Raw genomic sequence first — 25393 nt, 5'->3', positions numbered from 1 at the left:
CCTGAAACACCTGTTGATTTCTTTTTGTTTTTTGAGGGGCAGTACTGGTGATCAAACCTAGTAGTAGTTTACCATTGAGTTACCTCCCCAGCCTTTTTTATTTTCCTTTTTGAGATAGGGTCTCACTAAGTGAGGCTGGCCTTGAACTTATGATTCTCCTGCCTCAGTCTCCCAAGTAGCTAGTATTAATAAGTATATGCCACAACACTAAATTCCATTGATTTTTTTTTTGTTTCTTTTAATTTGGAACATCTATTCCTAGCCAGAGAGATTGCTTTTTCTAAATTCATAGAATACATTATATTAAATAATTAATGTATTATTTTAGCAAAAGTAATTGTAACTAAAGATGGTTTGTTTAATATAGAACAAGACACTTCTGAAGCAATGGGTCAAGGTAGGAAGACTTCAGGAATACCCAACAGGTGAGTGTCTGTGGTCATAAATGAATCATATTTTTTATTTTCCTTTTTATTTTCCTTTTTGAGATAGGGTCTCACTAAGTGAGAAGAAGAAATTGAAACAGAACTATTGGGTTCAACCTCTCATACCATAAATAGATAGATAGATAGATAGATAGATAGATAGATAGATAGATAGATAGATATTGTTTTACATAATAAAAAGTTTGAAAATAGACTGTAGATTTGGTGCAGTAATCTTACCGTGATCCAACCCCTGTGGTCCCACACCCGCTTCTAGTCCCCATGCCCACCCAGCTTCCTCACCTCACTCTTTCTCCCATTTCGCACTCCCAGACCCTTCTCACCGCATTGGATTTAATGTAATGTATAGTTCTTAAGAGTTTAAATTTCAACAGTAAAAAGTCTGTGTCATGACAGGATTCAAGAAGTATTCCCAAAATTAAGGATGTCAGGGAACTCATAAGATGGATGTATTGAATAGGTCATACATGTAGATATTGAAGATACCCAGGAAGTAAATGCTTTAATAAATAAACATATGTAGTATAATATATATTAAAGTATACTCTTTTAACCTGCATTTTCCCCCTTGTGTCTTCTAAAACTAGACTGGTTTATTAATAGGACACTAATAAAATTTAAATACCCAGAATTTAAAAAGCATTAGTATAAAAATAGTACTTTCATCTTAGAAAAACTTTAGTTTTCTTTCTTGTAAATCCCATAAAAATCCATTTGAGTGCAATGAGTTTTTTCTTTTTTATTTCCACTCAAAGAAATACACCTACCAGATGAATATGTAACAAAGAGAGGCTAAGTCCTTCCATGTTTATAAAATCTTTGTGAGGTGTGAGGAGGTACATAGCAACCTCCTTCCTTTTCCAAATTAAGAACCAGTTGACATGGACACAGTTGAATAAAACAGATGGTTCCAGAACCTTCAACTTATTGACAGGAGCTAGACTGGATAAAGTGGCTCAGAGGCAGAGCTAAATAGGTTCAAACTAGCAGAGGAGAAGTGCAGTGGAGGTCTTGTGTGGGCCTGCCCATTGCAACTAGTGACAAAAAGGAATTTGGAATGTCTGCATCCTACTCCTGAAGAGAATAGAGGGAGGTGCTATGCTAAGGATGCTGAGTTTCTTCTAAATTCAACAGTTATGTCCTGAGAAGTGCATTGGGGAGAGGCCAGAAATGTTAAGTCTAGCCAGTTTTCCCCATGAAAACATGAAAAGTGAGAATTAGCACACTACCGTACTGCGTTAGATTTAACATATTGGAAAGAGTGAGACTTAGGTTTTTTGTAGCATATTTTCTTTTTTCTTTCCCAGAGACTATGCACCCCACATCTCTTGTAGTTCTGCTGTCCCTACTGAAAAGACAGTCTCAAATTTGAACACTCTGAAGGATCATCACCCACCCCGTGACTCTTGGGCCCGGATGCACATTGCATCCTTGCAGTATGCAGCAGGAGACATTACCCGAAAAGGAAGAAAAAAAGACAAAGCTCGAGTGAGTGAACTGCTCCAAGGTCTTGCATTTTCTGATGACTCAGAAGTGGAGGAAGATGAACCTGAAGCTCAGCCTTCTCAGAAGAAGCTGAAGGTGTCAAGTGTCCCAGAAAAAAGTTGGACCAAAAGAGACATTAAGCCCAACTTTCCCAGCTGGTCAGCACTGGATTCTGGACTTTTAAATCTCAAGAGTGAAAAGTTGAACCCAGTAGAGCTCTTTGAATTGTTTTTTGATGATGAAACATTCAACTTAATTGTCAATGAAACCAATAATTATGCTTCTCAGAAAAATGTTAACTTAGAAGTCACAGTTCAGGAAATGAGATGTGTATTTGGTGTCCTACTTTGGAGTGGATTTGTAAGGCGTCCCAGAAGGGGAATGTACTGGGAAATCTCTGATGCTGATCAGAACCTGGTTAGAGATGCAATTAGAAGGGACAGATTCGAATTGATTTTCTCATACCTACATTTTGCAGATAATAGCCACTTAGATCAAAAAGATAAATTTTCAAAATTGAGACCTCTCATAAAGCAAATGAATAAAAATTTCCTCTTGTATGCTCCTCTAGAAGAATACTATTGCTTTGATAAATCAATGTGTGAATGCTTTGATAGTGACCAATTTCTGAATGGAAAGCCTCTTAGAATTGGCTATAAAATTTGGTGTGGTACAACCACACAGGGTTATCTGGTTTGGTTTGAGCCCTATCAAGAAGAATTAACTATGGAGGCAGATAAGGATCTTGACCTTGGGTTAGGTGGAAATTTAGTGATGAACTTTGCTGATGTTCTTTTAGAGAGAGGTCAGTATCCCTATCACCTGTGTTTTGATAGCTTCTTTACAAGTGTCAAATTGGTTTCAGCTTTGAAGAAGAAGGGAGTGAGGGCAACAGGATCAATTCGTGAAAACAGGACTGAAAAATGTCCTCTTATGAATGCAGAACATATGAAAAAAATGAAGAGGGGATATTTTGATTTCCGAGTAGAAGAAAATGATGAAATAATTTTATGTCGTTGGCATGGTGATGGTATTATCAGTCTGTGCTCCAATGCTGTAGGCATAGAACCAGTCAGTGAAATAAGTTGTTTTGCTGATGGTGAAGAGATCCCACAGGTAAATCAACCATGCATAGTGAAATTGTATGAGGAATGCAGGAAAGGTGTAGCTAAAATGGATCAAATTATTTCCAAATATAGAGTGAGGTTAAGAAGCAAGAAATGGTATTCAATTTTGGTGAGCTACATGATTGATGTAGCCATGAACAATGCATGGCAACTACACAGAGTCTGTAACCCTGGTTCCTCTTTAGACCTCTTGGACTTTCGGAGATGTGTTGCACATTATTACTTGGGACACAATGCTAATCTTCCAGACTAAGGCAGATAAACAAAATGCATACAGTAATAAGATGGAAAAATCACAACTACACATTTGGTTGTATCCTACCAAAGCAAATCTGATGTATAAAATGCAATTAATGAGTAACTACTATTTTTTAAAATGAGACATTTATATAAAAGTTTCAAAGATTATTATAACAATGTTAAAAAGTTATCAGAAAATGTTGAACTCCAGTGGTACTTTTCTATGTCCAATTTGTATCAGATGTGAGAAATCATTTGTTGAATTTATTTTATGCATTAAAGAATGAAATTCTTCCCCCTTTTTTATCTTCTCTAGAGAATGTCATTTAAGTTTTTTTCAATTTTCTTCCAGAAATAGTTTAATAAAAAATGACTAAGAGAAACCCCCACTTCATCCCCATCAATAAAAGAGAACCATAACAAAATAGAACATTTTCTGTAGGGCTATGATTTCTTTAAAAAATTTCAGACTCTCAAGTACATCAGCAAAGTCCAATATTAAGTTCACATTTCTTTTTATGGGCTATGAATAAGAATCTGATTAGATACCAAAATAAAACAATATAAATGCTGAACTATTTAAGTCAAAAGACCTCTATAGAATTATCTGTCCTCAAAGGCATTCCAGTTTGAGACTAAATTTTAGAATAAGGCATAACAAATGTTAACAAAAAATATACAACGTGATGAAAAGAGGGACTTGACAATTCCCAACATACTTTGAACCTGATAAAACAAATGTAGATATTTTATTTTTCTTTAAACAACCACCAAGATTAGAATCAAAGATAAATAGAAGGCACACAGTTTTGCTCTGTTTGTTATTTGGATTTTCAGGATTTTTTGTTTTCTGCTTCGTTTTTTACAAATGAAACATGAAAAAACTGTACTTCAAAAGGTCCTTCAGTTCAAGAAAAACCTGTCAACCAGAAGAATACCATTTTAAAAATGCAGGCAATATAATAACCATAGAATGTCACTGAATCCATAGTCCAAAATGGAGTTGTTGCCCATAAGCTAAGAATTATCTAAACAAAACGTGTGTTAATAAGCTTAAGACCAGCATTGGTATAAAGCTGGATCAGATTATGTAGGCAAGATGGGCCAGACAAATGTTGGAGAGTTCAATAGACGAAAAACCAGAGGCAAAACTGTGCCACTGAATATTGACGTGAAAAATGTGACAATTGGCAGCAGAAATCAAAAGAGTTGAAGAAAACAGGAAAATATGAAGCAAATCAGGGTCAAAAAAGGAAATGATAACAAGTTGACATCATACCATTTTGAAATGCCGTAAGGAGTGAATCCAGGAATAAGCAGAAATTCTTGGAAAAAGTATACTGTGATTCATTAGTGTTGAAATGTAGTTTTGGTAGATTAACCAGTAAAGAGAAAATGGATTCCACTGCAGTTGTGTTGTAGACAGAACTTTTCTTTCAACAGGAATTTGTTTTGTGCATAGTTGTGATGGAAATATAAGACATGTCGCAGAGTAACAGATTGACCTATTCCACACAAGATGCTTAAAATATGTTAATTATTTCCTGTAATTTGATTTCTTCATGAAATATATCTGGTTATCTGTAAGCATCTACCCACAACAGTCACCTTGCAGGAGTTCAACACCTTTGTAATTATGAAAGACTATTGCCATAGGAAAGGACTTTTCAAAGTTACTTGCAGAAGAATGATCACTTATATGTACTCTGCCCATTGAGCTGAACACCTGTGCTACTTCTATGATACTTCTCTCCATATCACTTTTATGGTGTTCATCCAATACTACCTTACATGGTTATTTTTATTCAGGGCATGTCCATTACTAGAAAATAAACTTACAGAGAATCTCTTCTGCAACCAAAACAGGACCTAAAGTTATTTACTATACTACTCAGAATACTCCAAATACACTGCAACTTAATGGGAGAATTTAGCAATCCAAACAAATAGCTATCTTTAAAGTATACTTTAGAAGAAAGGTATTAACATTGATGGGGTGACAGATAGTGAAAACAAATGGTGATTTTAAACTATTAGGAGGAGCTAGGGTATAGCTCAGTGGTAGAGTGCTCACATGTGTAAAGTCCTAGGTCCAATCTCCAGCACGGGGGGTGGGGCGGGGGGGGACATTTCAGCAATCTGGCTAGCACCAAGGAGCTGTTCCAACTGAGTCACCATGGTTACTGTAAGGCAGGACAAAATACCATGAGCAAGTTTTCCTGTATCCCCCACATTGAGAAACCTAATTCAGGAATCTACACGGAGGGATCTGAATAGGAATTCTCTCATTATCAATAATTGGGTATAAAATTAGGGTCAGTCTGATTTGCCTTTTTGCTTACATTCTGAAATAAGGCCCACACTCAGACTAAACATTTTCTTCATTTTTAAAATAAAAATTTTGTATAAAGTTCTTTACTGTGGTTTCACTCCCCTGCCATTCAGGGAAAATCACAAGAGAATATAAAACTTCTTGACTACAGTGGGTTTCTGAGGTTGTCAGAGTTCAGAAAGAGAAAAGTGCCAAATATAACAGTGTGGTAAAGTTTCTCTCCAAGATATATTTACCAAAGTTAACAGGCTAACTAAATCAGAATTTAACTTTAAAGATAGGGACTATATCAGTGTCAATGTAGCCTCCGAGTGTGCTTTATTATATGACAGCATCTGTATGATCCATAGCAAGTTTAGTAACAGGTATATGAGTAATGCAAGTAATAAAAATGGGCTCTGAACAAAGACATAATTGGTTTTCACTGTACTAGCTGCACTCCTGGAATTAGCTCTTCATTTCTTCTTTCATTGGTTCATCTATTGATTTAGTTAATGGCGCAGCATGGTGGCACATCCATGTCATCCCAGCTGCTCTGGAGGCTAAGGCAGGAAGATCACATAGCATTTTTTTTAATTGACAATGTTTCCTTATTTATGTATTGGGGCTTGAACCCACAGTGCTTTACTACTGAGACACATCCTCAACCCTTTTTTATTTTTTAATTTTGAGATAGGGTCTTGCTAGGTTCCTGAGAGTCTCACTAAATTGCTGTGACTAGCCTCTGACTTCCAAGTCTCTGAGATTACAGGTGTGCATCACGCCCAGCTTCTTGATTTTGTGTGGGGGTAGAGGGAGACTGAGGGGAGAGTTGTGCTTAGGAAGTGTTAAGCCCACCAAAACTGTTGCTACTCTCCACACTGATAGGGCCTCTCCCCATGTGGAATCTGGTTTGGACACCCTTAACACTCATAAGACCTCTCATCCATGTTTTCTCGCCGGTTCTGGACAAGTTTGTAGCCCTGACGATTCAACTGCCGCAGTCCTCTCATGACTGTTGAATGCTCTTAGTAAGCAACAGTGTAGCAGCAAGAGGTCGCCACTGAGAAGGGCACCGCCCCATGAGTAGAAGCGCTGCCCAGCATTGTTAACTGTACGGGTGTTGGGGGTGTTGGTGCGCGGATGCTGGGAGCCGCTGAGCCGCGGATAGAAGCCCGGCCACCTGCCACTGCCACGTTGGCCCTATGAGGCGTAGCTCGCAGTAGGAAGGGCTGGTGTCGCTGAGCACTCCCAGGCTCCGAGTTCGGTTGGAAGCTGTGCCAGTGATGCCTTCCACCAGTGCACTGATGCGGCTTTTCCCTGATATACTCAAGATGGATTCTGAGGTCCCAGGACTTGATAAAGCTGTTCCTACTCTCAACACACAGTGGACCTTGTTTTTCCCTTGTGGATTTGCCCATCGACTGCTTCTGTCACATTTGGAACTCTTAACTTTTGAGGTCTGCATGGGATTAAGGGTGTTTCCTGCTCTAAGGCCAGTTCTTTTTTTCTTGCTCTTAGTCTTCATATTTTCAACCTTGGATTTTTTATCTGAAATACAAAAGAAATTTGTCAGCCCTTCCCCATATTGGGTGAGGACAGAATTAATTAGAAGAAATAATAGTAAGCTTGAATGTTAACTAAGACTGCAAGGGCCCCTCCCTGCTTTAGACTGAAGCTCCAGAGGGGACAGTAGCAGGAAAGTGGGCCAGGCCTGGTAAGTAGGTTTGGTAAATGTTCAGACAGGAAAAATGGAAGTATCCAAAGGACTGGAGATCAGCTACTCAGAAGACAAGAAGAGGATACCAACATGGCCTTAGGACTTGGAAGCCATTGAAAAACGGACTTTCTGGATAAAATATGGCATTTAGAAAGAAGACTCTTGTGGATGTCAGCAGTGGTGTGATGTGCCAGAAGAGGTGCCAAGCAATCTAGACCCATAGTTGTGGTAGATATAAAAGGATGAAGAACATATAGAGCCTGTTGGGCATGATGAAGGAAGATTGCTAGGAAGTAAAAAATGGGACAAGTCATATGCTGGAGAACATCTGGAGAACTTCAACCAAAGCAGCCAGGGTGAAGAGGTCTACACAACAGCTAGTAGACCTACAAACTCAAGATATTTCAAAAGAATTTACTAAGGTATCTAATAAGCAAGCTGTAGAGAACTACAGGAAATATGGACATTACTGAGACAAAGAGATAATGGAAAACTTTGTGTCCCCTGTCACAGATAAAGCACTGACCTGGAGGGTTCATGGATGTGACCTAGCATACACACTATGTTCTTATAGTTGAATGATTAGTGGGAACTAGAGGCAGGTAGCAAGGAGTTTGTAATAAGACAGGGCAGAAAATGTTCTGCTAAAGCAGAACACTGACTCATGGGGAGCCACTCTGGATCTTGACTTTGTCTTAGGCTGTGGTACAAAGAAAATTGACTTTATTTTTTAATCCCTAAGCACTGACAAGTATGTATAAAATCAAAAATCTAAGTTGTAAAATTTATGAATCATTATTCCCAACTGTCCTTTTAACTACCAACTGGATAGCCATGCTTTTCTTTTTTTCTTTTCTTTTTGTTTTTGTTAGAACTGGGAATTGAATACAGCGGCCCTCTATCACTGTGCTACATTCCCAGTACTTTATTTTTTATATATTTTTTAGTTTTAGATGAACACAATACCTTTACTTTATTTATTTATTTTTATGTGGTGCTGAGGATCAAACCCACCCAGTGCCTCACATGTGCCAGACAAGCGCTTTACCACTGAGCAACAACCCCAGGCCCCTTTCTATTTTATTTTGAGACAGGATCTCACTGAGTTTCCCAGGCTGGCCTCAAACTTGTGATCCTCCTACTTCAGCCTCCTGAGTTGCTGGGATTACAGGTGTGCATCACCACTCCCAGCTATCAAATATCCATGTTTAAATGAGGCACATTAAATAATTCACTTCAGCACAGATGCCAGGACAAATAGTCACTGAACTAAAATCAGACTACAAATGGCCTCAAGCCAAAAAATACTCTTAAGTCTGTGGCAGGAATAAAAAGGAATTTTTAAAAATATGGAGGTGGTTTGCTAATGATTCCTTTTTTAAAATATTTTTTAAGTTGTCAATGAACCTTTATTTTATTTACATGTGGTGCTGAGAATCGAACCGAGTGCCTCACGTTAGGCAAGCACTCCACCACTGAGCCACAACCCCAGCCCTGATGATTCCTTTTTGAGTTTAGCACATGTGAAGCCTTGGGTTTAATCCCTAGTGTGCACATACACACAAGATTACAGCTAGGAAAATGCTAGGAGAGGGTAAATTTCTAGATATATAATGCAGAAGTGGATTTGGGAAGATTAGAGAAGAAAACCCATAAGCAGGAGTGGGCAAGATGAGGTGGTACATGAGCCAAGTACTCATTACAAGGTGATAAAGATGTAGATTTCCAGTCCAAGGTGCTGCAAAAGGCAGTGTTCCAAGTAGAATTGGTTAAAATGTAGAGATAGTCTTATGATCTTAACCTCTGGCAAGCTGCTATGGTGGATGTTGCCATAATTGCACAGAATCCAGGAGTGTTGTTTTAGTCAGATTTTTTTGTCTTGTGACCAAAATAACTAGCAAGAACATCTTTAAGTGGAGGAAAAGTTTATTTTGGGGCTCATAGTTTCAGAGGTTCATTAATAGATGGCCAAATGCATAGGTCTAGGCTGGGGGTGATGCAGACCATCAGGGCAAAAGGGTATTGGCAGAGGAAAGCAGCTCAGGATGTGGCAACCAGGAAGCAGAGAGAGCTTCACTCACCAGATACAAAATAGAAACCCCCAAAATAATACCCCTAGTGACCTATTTCCTCCAACCACATACATCCTACCTGCCTAGAGTTACTGCCCATTTGATATCCACATAGGTAGATTAATCCACTGATTAGGTTAATACTCTCATAACCCAGTCATTTCACCTTTGAAAATTCTTGCATTATCTAATACATGAGCTTTTGGGCAATACCTCATATATAAACCATATCTCGAGTAGTATATTCACCAGAGGCCTTCCTGTATATTCTACCACCTTCCCCTGATAACATGTGAATAAGGCCACCATTGTTTACCACTCTCCTGAGACAGTAATAAAACTAAATAGATATGAAAGGGAAAGGTACAGTTAGCAAAGGAGAATATTCAAACAGTAGGCCCTGGTTATTCTCTCATTCCAAGTTCATGGAAATAAACAGCCATCAAAAAGGGTCTTTTAATGTTCTTTTGTTTTCTTTCGTGCTTGTGTTCTCTACCTTGCTCCTTCCCTTTAAGGGGGTGCCTGTGGAACAGTGAGAGTCTCTGCCAAGAAAGTCCAGAGTTAACATGGGAGCCATGTAACTGTGAAGGAAAGTACACAGAATTCTTAGCATGGCCCTAGAGTCATATTGTATCTAGAATTGTGCATAGCAACCATGTAATGGTAGTTACTGGTCATTCTCAAAAAGGCAGATCCACACTTTTTCATGGTGAGGGATAATTCTCCTTGTCTATCTAAACTGGTTAAACTAAACACACTTAAATGATAGGGGAAAAAAGCCAAACAATACATTGTTTACTAAACGTCCCAGATCTTCATTCATTTCTAAATTATTAAATACTTTATATGTACTAAATGGCCATCAAGGATTGATAGAACAGAATCTTGATGAATGGGGGAAAAGAATGAAAATAAGCCTAGATTACTTTTGTCTCTAGCTGGCAGTACTTCCATGTCAGAAGAGGCACATAGTTTTGGAGGTTTTCTTTTAACCGGGTTTTCCTTTATGGGTTGCACAGCTGGATGATTACAGTGCCTGTAATAGCCTTGGAGGTAATTTTTTTCAGGATTACATCCCTTTTATGGAGATCACTGGACTATTAATCAGTAGGTTTCTTTAGAAATTATGCCACAAATTAGGGCTAAATCCTTAAAGAAGAGATTTATGGGACGAAGGAATCAGTGCTTCATTTAACCATTCAAGGATGCATCAGAAAGTGGAAAAGAAAAATGCCAGGAACTGTTAACTTCAGTTTGACTCCATAAAAACTAAAGTTTCTTTTCTTTTTCTTTCTTTCTTTCTTTTTTTTTTTTTTTTTTTTTCTTTTTTTGAGATTAAAGTTCCTTAAGGGTACTGCTCATGACCCAACAACATGTTGGTGCCCCCCATTTGGCTTTATACCTCCCAGCCTTCTACCTACCCACCTGCTGTCTTCATTCCTCAATCTTTCTTCCATTCTTCCAGCAAGACCACAGAGTCGTCTCTACTTTCTCAATGACATTCTTTGAGTAGGATGGTCAGGAACTGCACCAGCACCAGAAGCTGTAGGAGCTGTTCCCTGGTGTAGTACTCTGGATGTAATCTCTGAGGTCAGATCTCCCAGAAATGGTTCAGAGTTACTCAAGGCCCAGGGGAATCCTGGTAGCAGAGGTGTCTGAAGTGCTATCTGCAGATTTCCTGGTTCATAGGACTCTTTCCTTGGGAGGCTGGATTCCTGATTCCATATGAAGCTGTTTTTTTTTTTTTTTCCATTGTGACTTTCATATCCCTTTTCTATACTTCAGGAGACTGGCATGATTACAATTTTGATCTTGGTTTTCCAGATAGTCTAAGCCTCAATAATTTAGTAGCAGGTTTACATCATTCAGCATCTTGTCTTCAGTCCTAATTTTTTTAAAAAATGAAATATATATGATAAATATGTCTGTGTATACAACAAGAGATTAGGATACAAAATGTAAAGAATTTCTACTCACTGGTAAGATTAAAAAGTCCCAAAGAATATGAATAAAAAATTCACGGAGGAGGAATGCAAATGTCTAATAGGCATATAAAAAGACATGTAATTTCATTATATTTAGGCATTAAAAATAAAAACAAGATACTGTTACACATTAAACAGCTTGGCAAGTATTTAAAAGTTTGATAATATAAATAAGGGCAAGAGAATGGGATAATAACCATACAATGCCACATCCAACATTTGACACAGCTCTGTTGGAGTAGAGGCTCTGTCTTAAGATGCCTAATGATCCCCACATCCTAGTTTTCAAGACCTTATATAATTCTCTCCCTTCAAATAACTTGCTTCTAACCAACAGAATACATCAAGATTGAAAAGTCACTTCTATGATTAGGTTACAAGAAACTGACTTTTGTCTTGCTAGCATATACTTTCCTTTAGAGGTTTTAATGTAGCAAACCTCATGTTAAAGAAGCCTATATGACAGGGCTGGGGATATAGCTCAGTTGGTAGAGTGCTTGCCTGTCAAGCACAAGGCCCTAGGTTTAATCCCCAGCACCGCACAAAAAAAAAAAAAAAAAAAAAAAAAAAAACCTATATGACAAGAAACTGGGGCTTGACTCTTGCCAATAGCTAAGAATTAACTGACAGCCTCAGTCCATAAATTCTTAAGGAACTGATTCTGCCAACAACCACATAAACTTGGAAGCAGATCTCTCTTCACATAAGTCTTCAGATAAGATGCCAGCCTTAACTCCTTGATTTCAGTCTTTTTTAAATTTTTTTGGTGCTGGGGGAATTTGAACCCAGTGCCTCACGCTTGTCAAGTAAGCACTTTACCACTGAGCCACATCCCCAGCCCTCAATTTCAGTCTTCAGTAATTCTGATGCAGAGGTGCAGAGGACCCAGCTGAGCCACACACACCTGGATTCCCAGGTTAGTTGGTGGTACTATGGTTGAATCCCAGGCATTCTACCACTGAGCAATATTCTCAGCCCCCACCCCCTTTTTTTTTTTTTTTTTTTTTTTTTAATTTTAAGACACGGCCCAACTAAGTTGCCTAGGCTGGTCTCCAACTAGCAATCTTCCTGTTTCGGCTTCCTGAGACACTGGAATTACAGGCATGCACCACCATACCCAGAGCATTGTTTTAAACTACTAAGCTCTGAGATAATTTGTTCACAAAAATAGACAAGTACAAGAGAGGACACAAAAGTAAGAGAAAAGTAAAAACACTGTAGTCCTGAATTGGAGGTGGGGAGAAGATACACACACACACACACACACATACCCACACACTTTCTACTGAAAAAGCTTAGAAAAAAATAACCAGCTGAGCAATGAGCTTTCTCTGGCACCCAGTTTGTCATTTTGAAATTTCATTTCTCCAAGAAGAAATCAGGGATCCTGAGAGAAATAGCTGAATCGAGATCTGAAGCAAGAAATATTTGACATTAGCCCGAAAACATTTTGCCATGCCATAAAGCAAGGAAGTACCTAACTACAAAGGTCAGTCTTGTGTCAGGGAAACTCAGAAGCCAACTTGAGGAGCTTCCCATTTGAAGAAGGGAAAACCTGAGCTCCAGTAAAGATAATGACAACAATGGATTTAAACAACATATAAATGAATAGCAAAAATAGTGTATTTTAGTAAATAATGAATGATATAATTAGAATATCATGATTTTGACACCCATTATGAATAAATGGATAGAGAGAGTCTTCAACAACAAAAGCTAACACCAGGAAAAGAAACCAGACCTTATTCAAGGAAGAACACAATACCACAATGCAATGACTTGAATTTTGACCAGGCCTCTAAATTAATCAATTCATTCCTGTGAACTACCAATTCACAGGTAATAAGGACTATGAGCAACTATAGAATAAACACCCCCACCATTGCAACAAATGCAATGCCACATGGGGGAAAAATGGAGCAGAAACCTACAAAGAGACAAGATAAGGCTGGGGGTGCAGCTCAGTGGTAGAGTGCTTGCCTCATGTGTGAGGCCCTGGGTTCAATCCCCAGCAATCACTAAAAAAAAAAAAAAAAAAAAACTAATACAAAAGCAACCAGATATATCAGCCAAGCACTCTCTGTGGACATTATAGGGAATCCTAATTTAAATAAAACATATATATGTGTGGCTTTTTTTTTTAAGGTGTTTATATAAGAACTGGAAATTTAACTCCTTACTGCATATGTAAAGATAAAGGAAATAACAACTTTTTGGTGATAAAAATACTATGACTGTTTTATAAAAAGTTTTTATTTGTTAGTGACACTGAAGTATTTGTAGGTCAAATAATATGTCTAAGATTTGCCTTAAATTTAGGGAAGGAAAGAGTTAGGTGGGGATATATATGAAATTAGACCGGTCATGAGTTGCAAACTATTAAAGGTGGATGGGCACATTTGGGTCATTTTCCTGTTCTTTCAACTTTCATCAGTGTTTCAAATTCTCTGCAATAAAAACTTTAGAAATGTACATATGCTATGGTTCTAACACTTGTGCTCAAGGAGGAAAGTACAAGATCTGCCCCTGCAATGCTGACCCACATAGTGAAAAATAGGACGAGCCTCAATATCTAGTAATAGAATTACTAAATACACTCTTAAGAATTACTAAATAAACTCAGTTCTTAGTAGAGTACCAGTCAAAAAGGAATACAGTGCAGATTGCCAGTATTGGTGTAATACTGGAGACAAATCAATGGTTTTGGCATTATCTGAAATGGAGTCAAGGAACCCAGAGGGCAAGCAACTCTGCTGCCTACAAGGTGTATAACCTTGGGCAATGACAACCTCTTTAAACCTTGGTTTTTCTTCCTTTAAAATGGAGTTGATAATAATCATGTTCAGATCATGTTTGGGGATTAAATGAGTTAATTAAGAATTTTAAGCAATTAGAATAGTGCACACAGTAAGCGCTTCCTGAAATGCTGAAATTCATTCAGCCATGGTTGTCTCAATCATTCCTGGGACTCAGCTTGGAACTGAGTGGGCTGCCCACACTGCACTGGATCCCACTAACCCCCGGGGACTCATCCTGGGCAGTGTCACACTCAGAACAATACTCTTCCACTCTACCACTAACATCACATGACCTTCCAGAATTTTATCAGTTTCTTTTGTATACCAACAGGTGTTCTGCCAACCTGGTTCCCCACCCCAGGGCTTACAGGGTACAAGCTGCCCATTAAAAATAATTACACAATACCTACTTATGTGGCATCACATATGTTATCTAGATGAGGAAGAAAAGAATGATAGCTTCCAGGTTGGAAAATACAGTTTCCATGTATTTAGGAAAGAGCACTAGAAATGGAGTCAATCTTGAGTGAAGACTTTTGCCACCTTGCAGGTATTAACATTAAGCAATCATTTCATTTCATTCTGTTTACACAACTGTAAACATGAATAGTATGCCTTCTTCTTCTAGGAAGGTTGTGAGGATTATTTGATAAACTCAATGGGAAAGCTAATTTTATTCCATATTTTAGGGCCTTTGCACTGGCTGATCTCTTCCTGGAACACCCTTCAGAGAGCACCAAGCTGGCTCCCTCGTCTCCTCTAAATTTTAACTCAAATATCTCCTTGTCAATGATGCCTCCCCTGACCACCCTGCAAATGGAATTTCATTCCTATTTTATGCTGTTTCACATTGTTCTGGTTGTTTTGGTTTTGTTTTCTTTTGGTACTGGGAATTAAACTCAGGGGAGCTTTACCACTGAGATAACATCCCCAGTTCTTTTTATTTTTATTTTTTATTTTTATTTTTTTTGAGACAGGGTCTCAATAAGTTGCTGAGGCTACCTCAAACTTGTGATCCTCCTGCCTCAGCCTCCCAGTCATTGGGATTATAGGCAAGGTTCACCACACCCAATTCTACTTTCTTATGTTTCTAAAGTACTGTCTAATATACTATATAATTTATCGATTATGGGTTTTGTTTATTTTCTCTTCTGCTAGAATAGAAATTCTATGAAGAAGGGGATTTAGTACTTTGTTCACTGATGTGTCAAAGCCTTCCAACCAGGTCTGATGGCCTTCAGCACAGGAGTAGATGCTCAGTGGGTGCTTGCTGACTAAGTGCCCCTACCTATGGGGGCACTTAGGACTTCCAAAATGGGTGAGAAAGAAGTGGAGAAGGGGCTCAGGGAAGAGAAAAGAGCCTGATGGGGCAACCATCAGGCTTCTTTTCTTCCTCTGATCTGTCTGTTGCCATCATTGAGGTTGAGTATGGTGTAGTGGTGGCATACACCACTTTGGACCAGGTCAATGAAAAAGAATTTGGGTATAAACAAACCATAAAACCAAACAAATAAACTATTTCCAACAATTTCCATTCCCAACATCTTCTATAATTTTCTCTTTATCACAGTCTTGCCCCATCAGGCTCTTTTCTCTTCCCTGAGCCCCTTCTCCACTTCTTTCTCACCCATTTTGGAAGTCCTTCCTTTACTTAAAATTTCACCTTTGCCCCTGTGGCCTCTATTTTGTGACTACTTTCTCTTCTGTGAGCTTTTCTTTGCCTTTCTAAGTATGTAAGAGAAGGGGCTATCTGAGTTCTGGGGTCGGAGTCACAGAGGGACCAAGACAGGCTTAAGTGTTGAAGGTACATGTGGAGTAGTACCATGGGTAAGGACATTTCAGCTGGGACCTTGTCCCTGGGGCCTAAGCAGCTCAGAAAGTTCAAGAAAGGACTAGGGAAAAGGATTGTCAGGGTTGTACTTACAGTGTACACTCAAAGTGTACTCATAAACATGCAATAGCTCCTCCTTCACCCTGGGAGCTCATGTGAGGAGAAAGGAAGAGGAACAGAAGTTCTACAGTGATAGTATTTTCCTAAAGCAAAGCAAACATTTATAGGTACCATTTAGATTTCCTGAGTAAAGATTTAGCTGAATTTGTGCCAGAGCAGAGGACACTGCTTTGTTCCCAAAACCCACTCCATTTCACATTCCTACTACACTCACAGGATCCTCACTTTTCTTAGGGTAGAAGAGGCAGCAGGTCAGTGTGAGTGGTACAAGTGTGTAGAGATTGCTCATGGAAAGATAGGAAGGAAGCTATCATTTACTTGGCACCTCTAGTATATCACAAGGACCAAACCAATACTCAGAGCTCTCTGGGGCCTTGATACTCAAAATGTACTTCATAAAGTGGCAGCATCACCTGAGAGCTAATTAGAAATGCAGATTCCTGGGTCCCCTTCTAATCTTTCTAATTAGAATCTGCACTTTAATGAGATCCCAGGTGATTCATAGGCACTCTAAAATTTGATAAGCACTATCAAAATTTGAATTTAACTCGCTGCTAATTATTCTATTTATGAATGAAACAATAAAGGAATTTTAGAGTTTTTTGGTATGGTTCCAAAGTAATCAGAAAAAAAAGTGTATACATATCCATATAATTTGAGGGGATACCACAGGTTGAACCCAGGGGCACTTTACCACTTAGCCACATTCCCAGGCTTTTTTAATTTTAATTTTGAGACAGTCTCACTAGATTTCCCAGGCTGGCCTCAAACTTGTGATCCTCTGCTTCAGCCTCCCAAGTCACTGGGATTTCAGGTGTGTGCCAACACACCCAGCAGGGTAGTATACTTTTAAACTGAATTTTTATTTATTCTTGAAATTCTGATTTAGTATCAGATTGTAAGGAAAAATATAACAATGTCAGCAGAAGCATTTAACATCCTATTTTAGTTTTAACTTGATTACAGTTTCACCTTCCAATACCTAATACCTATTAGGTAGTATTATTTCTTATGTAAATCATAGTTCCCCTTTATTTAAAGCTATGGTTCAAGTGCTTTACAAGTTTGTATTCACTTAATCTTATGTATCTTATGAAAAAAGTCGTGATATCTATTTTCCAAATGGGGAAACTGTAGCATAGGACCTTTTAGGTAGGTCTCATGTTCCTCAATAAATGATTAAGGGTTTTAGATCCCACAGTTCACAAATGGAGAAGTAGGATTTGAATCTGAACAGTTTAGTGTCAGAACCTATATTTAACTCTGACAGTTATGGTGGTCTCTCCAGTTAAGCAGCAGTGCCTGAGATCAGAGGCCCTTTTTCTTTATAAAGTTACTTCAATGCTGCTACTTCCAATGGCAATCAAAATGGCTAACTAATACCCAAAAGGCAATGACAAGGAAATAATAATGCTGACAGAAAAGGTAAATAAAGAGGTGCTTTGTGGAGAACAGAGGTTTTAAAGTATGATCTTATTCATTATTTATAATAAAAATGAAAATCTTAAATATGGTAATGACCTGCCTTGGGAATTTGGAGTCAGGTATGAAATGGGACATAGATTTCCACACCACAGGTTTTACACAGATTTTTAAACTGTTAAGACTATGTGAGTACTGCTTCTTAGTTAATGAGTATACCAACCCACCTCTTCTGATGAAAGTGCTATGGAGGTCACCCTTCATGCTATGGTGTTCTTTTTTTTTTTTTTTTCTTTTTGGATACAGTCTCACTATGTTGCTCAGGCTGACCTTGAATCCTAGGCTCAAGTGATTCTTCTGTCTCTCAGGTAGCTGGGACTACAGGTCTTTCTACCTGTCACATTGTTAAAGAAAACCACAATAATGATTTCCTGTGAGAATGACTCCTATTCCCAGAAACTTCAATTGTGTTTAAAATATAACTCCTACAGAAAAAAAGACTCACCTCCATAGATCCTTTGAACTTACCCAGTCTTTAAAAAAGAATGCATTGATACTATCCTTTTAGAGTTGGCCAATGTTCAGCATTACTCAAAAACAGTCTCTTGATACCAATTTACTTCCAGATAAGGTTTGGTCCATTTAAGGGAAATCATTAAGATGAACCAAGGGACAGGGAATAAGGAGGCTGCCCTGCAATCCTCCCCTATTCACAGACATCCATCCAGGAGACAACAGCCTCTGATTTATAGATAAGGTATTCATTCCAAAGCAAAACAAATTTGATATCAACAGAATAGGCCACTTAAAAATCTTACTTTCAAAAACAGACCCATTTAGGGGTCTGGAAGTCTGTGGAATTAGTCCAGTTCAGCAATGGTATGGATTCTAAAATGCCTAATAAGGTTGCAGTGATGACTGAAGGCTTTCCCACACTCATCACACTCATAAGGTCTCTCTCCAGTGTGGCTTCTCTGATGTTTCATAAGAAGTGTCCGCCTACTAAAGCTTTTATTGCACTGACTGCATTGATAGGGTTTCTCACCAGTGTGGATTCGGAGATGTTGGAAAAGCCCTGCATTCTGACTGAAGGCTTTGCCACACTGGTTACACTGATAGCCCTTCTCTCCAGTGTGTATTCTTTGATGCTGAACAAGGTATGAGCTGAGGCGGAAAGCCTTCCCACATGTTTCACATTCATAGGGTTTTTCTCCTGTGTGGATTCTTCTGTGTCTAATAAGGCCATTGTTGGCACTGAAGGCTTTCCCACACTCCTTACATTGATAAGGTTTCTCTCCAGTGTGGCTCCGCTGATGTTCATTCAGGCCTGATCTCTGGCTGAAGGCCTTCCCACATTCTTCACATTCATATGGCTTCTCCCCAGTGTGGATTCTCTGGTGCTGAATGAGGACTGAGCTCTGAGTGAAGCTTTTCCCACATTCATTGCACCTGTGACGTCTTTCTCCAACAGGATGGCAATACTGCTTTTTCACCCTGCCGTCATATTTACAAATTTCTCTATACTTAGAATCAAGAGAAACATCTCTTTGGAGTTTGCTCTCCCCAAAATGTTCCATTTCTTTTAAGACTTCTTGTTTTGATGCCAACTTCTGGTTTTCAGGGATAGTTTCAACCCCTGGAATAATAAATGGACCAAACAATGTCATTCTGTACCTTTATAAAAAAGCACTACCATAGGATGGAAATAGGAAGATCCAAATCAGATGTATGTATTCTAGGCATGCAAAACTGACAGTGTAGTCAGGAGAGGTTAAGTGGGGATATTAAGATCAAAAGTAATGCTGAAATTACTGAAGGGATTACCCAGAGAAATCAAGATTTCCAGAGAGGATGCACACAAACAGGTAGTACAAACTATTCACTAAAAGACAGGCACTCTTCTAAGTGTTTCGTACATATTAACTTGTTGAATTCTCAATTAACTCTGACTGAGGTATTATGATTATCCCTATTTCATAGATGCATCAACTAAAGGCACAGAGAGGTTCCCTGAACTGCCTGTTGTCAAGAGCTACCTTAGTAGCAGTGCTTAAATTCCAACTTAGGCAATTTGGCCCCAAAGTCCACGGTCTTAACTAATTTTCTAAACAGAGCCACCAGAGACCTCCTGAATGGATCTGTTAAAGTCCTTACCTTGTTCTCGAAATCGGTGGAGACCAAAAGCTTCATATTTAAGCTGTGTCACCATAGACTGAAGCTGGATGACTGCTGATTCCTGCTTGGCCTCAGAATGTACCATGTTCTCTGAGAGCACATTAGAATGTCCATATTCCTGGTCTGGAGCCTAAAGGCAGGTATATTTGGGTTCATAAGAAAAAGACTATGGGAGTTCAAGCTAACAATGAAAGAGATCACATGGAACCATATGAAACATTTTCTAAAGGGCTGGCTCAGTAGAAGGACTAGAGTTTAGTTTCATACTCAAAAGTAGAACAGAAAGATGATTTAAAATAGGTATACTGTACTTGATGGCTCACTTCTATTGAACAGAAAGTGTGGCAGAAGTGATGGTATATAACTTTTATGTCATGAAAGGTATTATGGCTTTTTCCTTACTTTTTCCTCCTGAGAAAGCCAGCAGATATGTCATAAAGATATTCAAGAGGCCCTAGGAAGAGACCAATGTAGTAAAAAACTAAAACCTTCTGTCAACAGTCAGAGAGCAAATGAAGTTTCCAACAACCATACAAGTGAGCCACCTTGGAAGTGGATCCACCAGCCTCAGTCAAGTCAACAGATGACTATAATCTTGGCTGACATCATCACTACCTCCTACCAGAGATTCTCCTAAATAGCTCCCAAATGCCTGACTCATAAAAACTGTTGTTGTTATTGTTAAGCTAGTAACAGTAACGAGGGGCAATTGTTTATACAGTAACAGAGAACTAAGAAATGTAGCTAGAGCCAACTAAACTGTCACCAAACTTCACCCTTCTTTTAGTATTCAATGTCTAGAAGTCCATTTTCCTTCTCTTACCTGGTTCCCAGGCACACTAAGCTCTTGCTCCAGATCTTCCACCACAGCCACTGCCTCCTCCCCACTCTCTGGATGGTGCTCCTGCACCCAGGCCCGTAGCTCCTCAGGTAGAATGATCAGGAACTGCTCTAGCACCAGCAGCTCCAGAATCTGCTCCTTGGTGTGTGTCTCTGGCCTCAACCACTGATGACAGAGTTCCCGTAGCCGGCTCAGAGCTTCTCGAGGACCAGGAGTCTCTTGGTAACAAAACTGCCTAAAAAGTTGGCGTGAGGCCTCCTGGCCAGAAAAGCTGTTCACTGGAAGGTAGGTTTCTTGATCCCAGAGAGGGTCTTCTTCCACCTTCACAATCTTACATTCATCCTGTTCCTCTGCTGAAGCCATTCTGGAATTAATTTAGAAGGCTCACACCAACTTGGGGGTAAAATGAAAACTGTGATCTAAGATTCTTTGATTTAATCTTCTTAAGGAGGATATACCTAATGATAGAACATTATGTATTAACAGAAAATAAAGTAGTAGGAAAATGCAACATATGAAAATGAATAGAATGCTGTCATTTATGTTAATAAATAGTATATTAGGTATTTAGTTTATATGTTTAGAAACTGAAAAAGGGTATGGCAGAATACATCAATGACCTCAATTCTTCACCCTTCTCCATAGTCATATCCTTGGTAGTGCCCTCCTATTGTGACTCTGGGCTCAACTATGTGACTTTGACCAATGTGATATTAGCAAGTGTGATACAAACAGAAGCTTTAAAAGCTTGAAAGGGTTTGCTTACTCTTGCCCTCTGAAATTGCCATGCCCAGGCTAGCTTTCAGGTGATAAAAGACATACAGGACAGTCAAATCCTCCCACTGGAGCAGCTAACAGCCAGATGACATGTGTGTGTGTCTACTCTGAGATCTGTAGAGCTGCTTGTATTGTTTGATTGTTCTACATACTTAATGAAAGAGATCACATAGAACCATACAACCAAGCAAACAACAAAAGTAGAAGTATCAAAGGGTCTAAGAACAGGCAGGGGTGGCTAAACTACAGAATGTGCAGTGTGAGAAAAAAAAAATGTGTGACAAGAGAAAAATATGCATTATACTAGAATTAAAAAAATTCTAGGTTAAAATGCTTATATTTTATTATAAGAAAACTGAGGAAAAGGTGAGATAACATTTAAACTGAGCTTTTAAGTACAAACGGAATGGGTTACATGGAGTAGGGCTGAGGAATGGGAAGAACACTGGAGACTATTCAAAGGCCCTGACACAGGGCATACTGTGGTCAAAGAAACTAAAGGAGGCTGGAATGTCTACAGCCAAGGAAGAGAATAAGAAAGTGGCAAGACATTAGGCTGGTAAGGTATGCAAGAGCCTGATCACATAGAGCACAGGAGTTTGGATTTTATAAATGCAACAAGAAACCACCAAAGGCTTTTTAAAAAAGAAAAGTGACAGGACTGGACTTACATAATGAGAAGTTCTGCTACTGGATGGAGGAGCTGAGGGAATGAGGGTGAAGCCATGAATGGAAGCAGAAAAGGCAAGAGTTGAAAGAAGGTGGGAGTGGAGCCTATTGTATTCAATCTGGAAAGACTTCAATTTAGATATGATATTACTGCATTCAGCAAACTAATACAACTTTGAAAAATACATACAAATGAAAGGAGAAACAGCTTAACTTACGTAAATGCAATTCAGTCATTGTCAGACATTTATGGAGCTATGCTAAGAACTCTGAATACCCAGAGGCTTATAGCTAGTCAGGATAAAAGTACAACACAATGAAATAAAAGTTACATTTAGGAGGTACGTATACAAAAGGCATGCTCCTGGAGGAAGTAGGAGAGTTCTTTCTAAATTCAATATTCAGTTTCTATGCATTAACTGTAATCCACAAATGATTCATTTCACAAATATTTATGCCTATGATGTGCCTATTATTTGTGCCTATTACATCAGGCAGCAAAGAATGAAACAATAGCAGAGTTTGATGTGTCCCCATTTTCCTCCATTAAACTAAGAACAGCAGAAAGCATAAAAGGTCATTTCCTCATTAGCTTCATTATCTTTAGCAACAACAAAGAGATAATGTAAATCATAAACTACCTGCATCATAAAATAAAGCCCAAAGGATAACCAATTGCAATGACAAGGAAATAGAGGAACAACTTAAATACCCTGAAGAAACAAGCAAATCCAGAAATGGAGATACTCTACAGGTATACTGGTACTCTTCACTGCCTTACTTCAGAAAGGCAATGGGATGGAAAAAGAAAGGGCAAGGGCAAGGTTATACTAAATTAAAAGAGATCTTTAAAAGGGGCTCAGTGGTGCTCGCCTGTAATCCCAATGGCTTGGGAGACTGAGGCAGGAGGATTAGGGGTTCAAAACCAGCCTCAGCAATTGAGCAAGGCCTTGTGCAACTCAGTAGGCCCTGTCTCTAAATAAAATACAAAAAAGGGCTGGGAATATGGTTCAGTGGTTAAGTGCCCCTAGGGTTCAATACCTGGCACCAAAACAAACAAACAACATGCAACATGGTCTATGTTTGCATTCTAATTGATACAAATCAACAGCAAAAGACATTTGTGGGACAATTTTGGGAGGGGGGGTTTGCTGGGAATTTGAACATGAACTAGGTGTAAGATCATATTGGGGAATCATACTAGGGAATGTTCCTATTCTAAGTTGTGTGTGATTAGGTAGGAAAATGTCCTTAGATAGGCACTAGGAACTACGTAGAGGTGACAAGTCATTATACTTATAATTTATTTTACAATGTAAAGAACAAAAACATATGTGACAGATATTCCGTAATGTTAACATTTGTTAAATAAAAGCAATGATAGGACGGGGGTGTAGCTCAGAGGTGGAGCGTGTGCTTTGCATGTGCGCGGCCCTGGGCTCCATGCCCAGTACCTAAAAATAAAAAAAAATGAAAGTGAAGATTATATAGTGAGCATGGTCCCCAAGAGGGACCGAGACCGACAGTCGGACGTCTCTCCTTTACTTCCTTCTCCCCTACATGGAGACCTCAGGTTCGGTCACAAAACGCAGCCCCCTCTCGGGTCTTTCCACAACACTGGCGGGTCAGAGCGGAACCTCTTAAAGTCCATCTGGGCTTCAAGCAAGTCAGCAAATCCCGGTGAGGACGCGAGGGCAGCCCGGACCGCGAATGCTCAGACGTCCTCTCCCCGCCGACTCCCGGGCAAGGGTCTTAAACCTCCCGGGAGCCTGGCGGGTCCCTTCAGCGGCCCAGACTCACCTTCACGGTCCAGGGAAGCTTCAGACCCAGAGGCTGGGTCGCAGCGCCCGGCAACCGAGAAGCCACAAAGGCCGGAAATGCGTCAGCGGTCCTGAACCCGACCACTCTTTCCTTTCTAGGAGCTTTCTCTCTAGGAATTGTGGAGGCCGTGGCGCCTTGGTGACCACGTAGTGGCAAAGCTAGAGATCAGAGCCTAGAATCCAAATCAGGGGTTTTGTATGGAGTGGCTGTCGCCCCTCGGGGGTCAGACCGCTAGGGCGGAAAGGGACCAAACAGTTCTTCTAAAAGTACTTCTCATCGGTTCTGAGTCTGTCCTCACCCTAGGGTCTCTGTGACACCACAGGGAAAGGGTGATATTTCAGTGCATACAAAGAATCGGGCAGATCAACGTGGCTGGAAAGTGGGAGGCAGTAGCTCTTAACTTTTTCTGGATCCTTCACCAAGGAATTTGGACAATATGATCAAATTTGCATCTAGAAATGTTATCATAGCAGCTTTGTGGAGGATAGACAAAGCGAAAATTCAGCCAGGATTGGTGGGGCGTGCCAGTAATACCAGCTCCTTAGGAGACTGAGGCAGAAGGATTTCAAGTTCCAGAAACAGCTTTGGCAATCCTGTCTCGAATAATAAAAAGGGCTGGGAGTAAAGATAGTGAGGCCTTAAATCGAGTCAGTAACCATAGAAATGGATAAGGAGATAGATAATAGATGTGAAGAAGCTGAATTAATACTTTAAAAAATTAACTCATTCACTATACAAATTTATTTAATGAGATCTTTGTGCCAAGGGTTTGCTCTGAAGACAAATATAAAGAATAAAGGTCCCTCGAAAAGCTTATGATAGAAAGTGAAATACAGAGAAAGATCTAGCTTACACTATTTGGGAGACCCACTTTGAGAAAAAGAATTCAGAATTACAAAATACAAACATAGATATGAAAATGGAGTTTAGAATGGAAAGACATATTATGTTACAAGTTTTAAAGTCTTCCAAACATCACAAACAAAAATTGGGAAAATAAAAGTTTTCTTATTCAACAAATAAAAGAGCACTGTGGATTTCTTTGTTCTTGCTGATCTTTTGAAATGCATTGTCATGTATTTTACTTCTGTGTATCTTAGAGCTCCTAGCTTAAAATGTTACTATAACATTAAAATGTTATTTTATTATAATGTTATAAAACTAATAATCATTTGTTTTTTGTTTTTGTTGTTTGTTTGTAATAGGATTGAACCCAGGGGCACTCTATGTCTCCAGACCTTTTTATTTCTTATTTTTAGACAGTCTTGTTAAGTTGCTGGAGGTGGCCTTAAACTTACAATCCTCCTGCCCCACCCTCTGGAGTAGTGGAATTACAGGTGGGTGCCACCATGCCCAGCTGGTTATTTGTTCTTTAAGGAAATTAACAAAGAAAAAGTAAGTATTTCATACTTACATACATGTTTATCATTCTGATGCTCTTCATTCCTTCCTCTAGATCTGAGTTTCCATTTATCACTTTCTGAAGAAAAGCCTGAAATTTTCATTTGTGTATGATCTTTTTCTTACAATGAAGGTCTGCAGAAGATGTTTTC

The 25393-nt window shown here is 39.1% G+C and overlaps 2 protein-coding genes across 9 annotated transcripts in view; one reads left to right on the top strand and one right to left on the bottom strand.

The window, feature by feature from the left end:
- The window catches only part of PGBD1 (piggyBac transposable element derived 1), a 14706-nt gene extending 9440 nt beyond the window's left edge, over positions 1–5266 (top strand). The window contains exons 6-7 of one of the 3 annotated variants that reach the window (XM_079147998.1): positions 368–425; positions 1756–5266. In XM_079147998.1, coding sequence (XP_079004124.1) covers positions 368–425; positions 1756–3311 — 1614 coding nt within the window. In that variant the 3' untranslated portion in view covers positions 3312–5266. Of the gene's footprint in view, positions 1–367; positions 426–1753 lie in introns of all 3 variants that reach the window. The other 2 variants (XM_079147999.1, XM_079147997.1) reach the window with 2 other exon arrangements.
- ZSCAN31 (zinc finger and SCAN domain containing 31) lies at positions 4153–25393 on the bottom strand. Of its 6 annotated transcripts, none has more exons than XR_013765195.1 (7): positions 25255–25381; positions 23820–24012; positions 20556–21031; positions 19712–19862; positions 18086–19193; positions 10823–11286; positions 4153–5481 (listed from the first exon to the last, which is right to left on the bottom strand). XR_013765195.1 is itself a non-coding variant. In XM_079148001.1 (6 exons), the coding sequence occupies exons 3-5, from the start codon at positions 20934–20936 to the stop codon at positions 18418–18420; spliced, it is 1308 nt and encodes a 435-aa protein (XP_079004127.1). In that variant the 5' UTR covers positions 20937–21031; positions 23820–24012; positions 25255–25393; the 3' UTR covers positions 4153–5481; positions 18376–18417. The 6 variants fall into 6 exon arrangements, 2 of the variants coding, with proteins under 2 accessions (XP_079004127.1, XP_079004126.1); XR_013765196.1 differs by having other exon boundaries at positions 10827–11286; XR_013765197.1 differs by lacking the exon at positions 4153–5481 and adding an exon at positions 7110–7160.

This window comes from Sciurus vulgaris, assembly GCF_902686455.1.
Source record: "Sciurus vulgaris genome assembly, chromosome: 7".
Lineage (NCBI taxonomy): Eukaryota > Metazoa > Chordata > Mammalia > Rodentia > Sciuridae > Sciurus > Sciurus vulgaris.
The sequence above is the reverse complement of the archived record's forward strand: the minus strand, read 5'-3'. Positions and strand labels throughout refer to the sequence as shown.

Excerpts from the sequence above, each read along its gene's own strand:
- ZSCAN31 (XM_079148001.1), bottom strand. The coding sequence starts at position 20,936 with ATGGCTTCAGCAGAGGAACAGGATGAATGTAAGATTGTGAAGGTGGAA. Across the intron at positions 19,863-20,555 it reads TTAGTGTGCCTGGGAACCAG|GCTCCAGACCAGGAATATGG; the intron begins GTAAGAGAAGGA and ends ACCTGCCTTTAG. Across the intron at positions 19,194-19,711 it reads CCACCGATTTCGAGAACAAG|GGGTTGAAACTATCCCTGAA; the intron begins GTAAGGACTTTA and ends TTATTATTCCAG.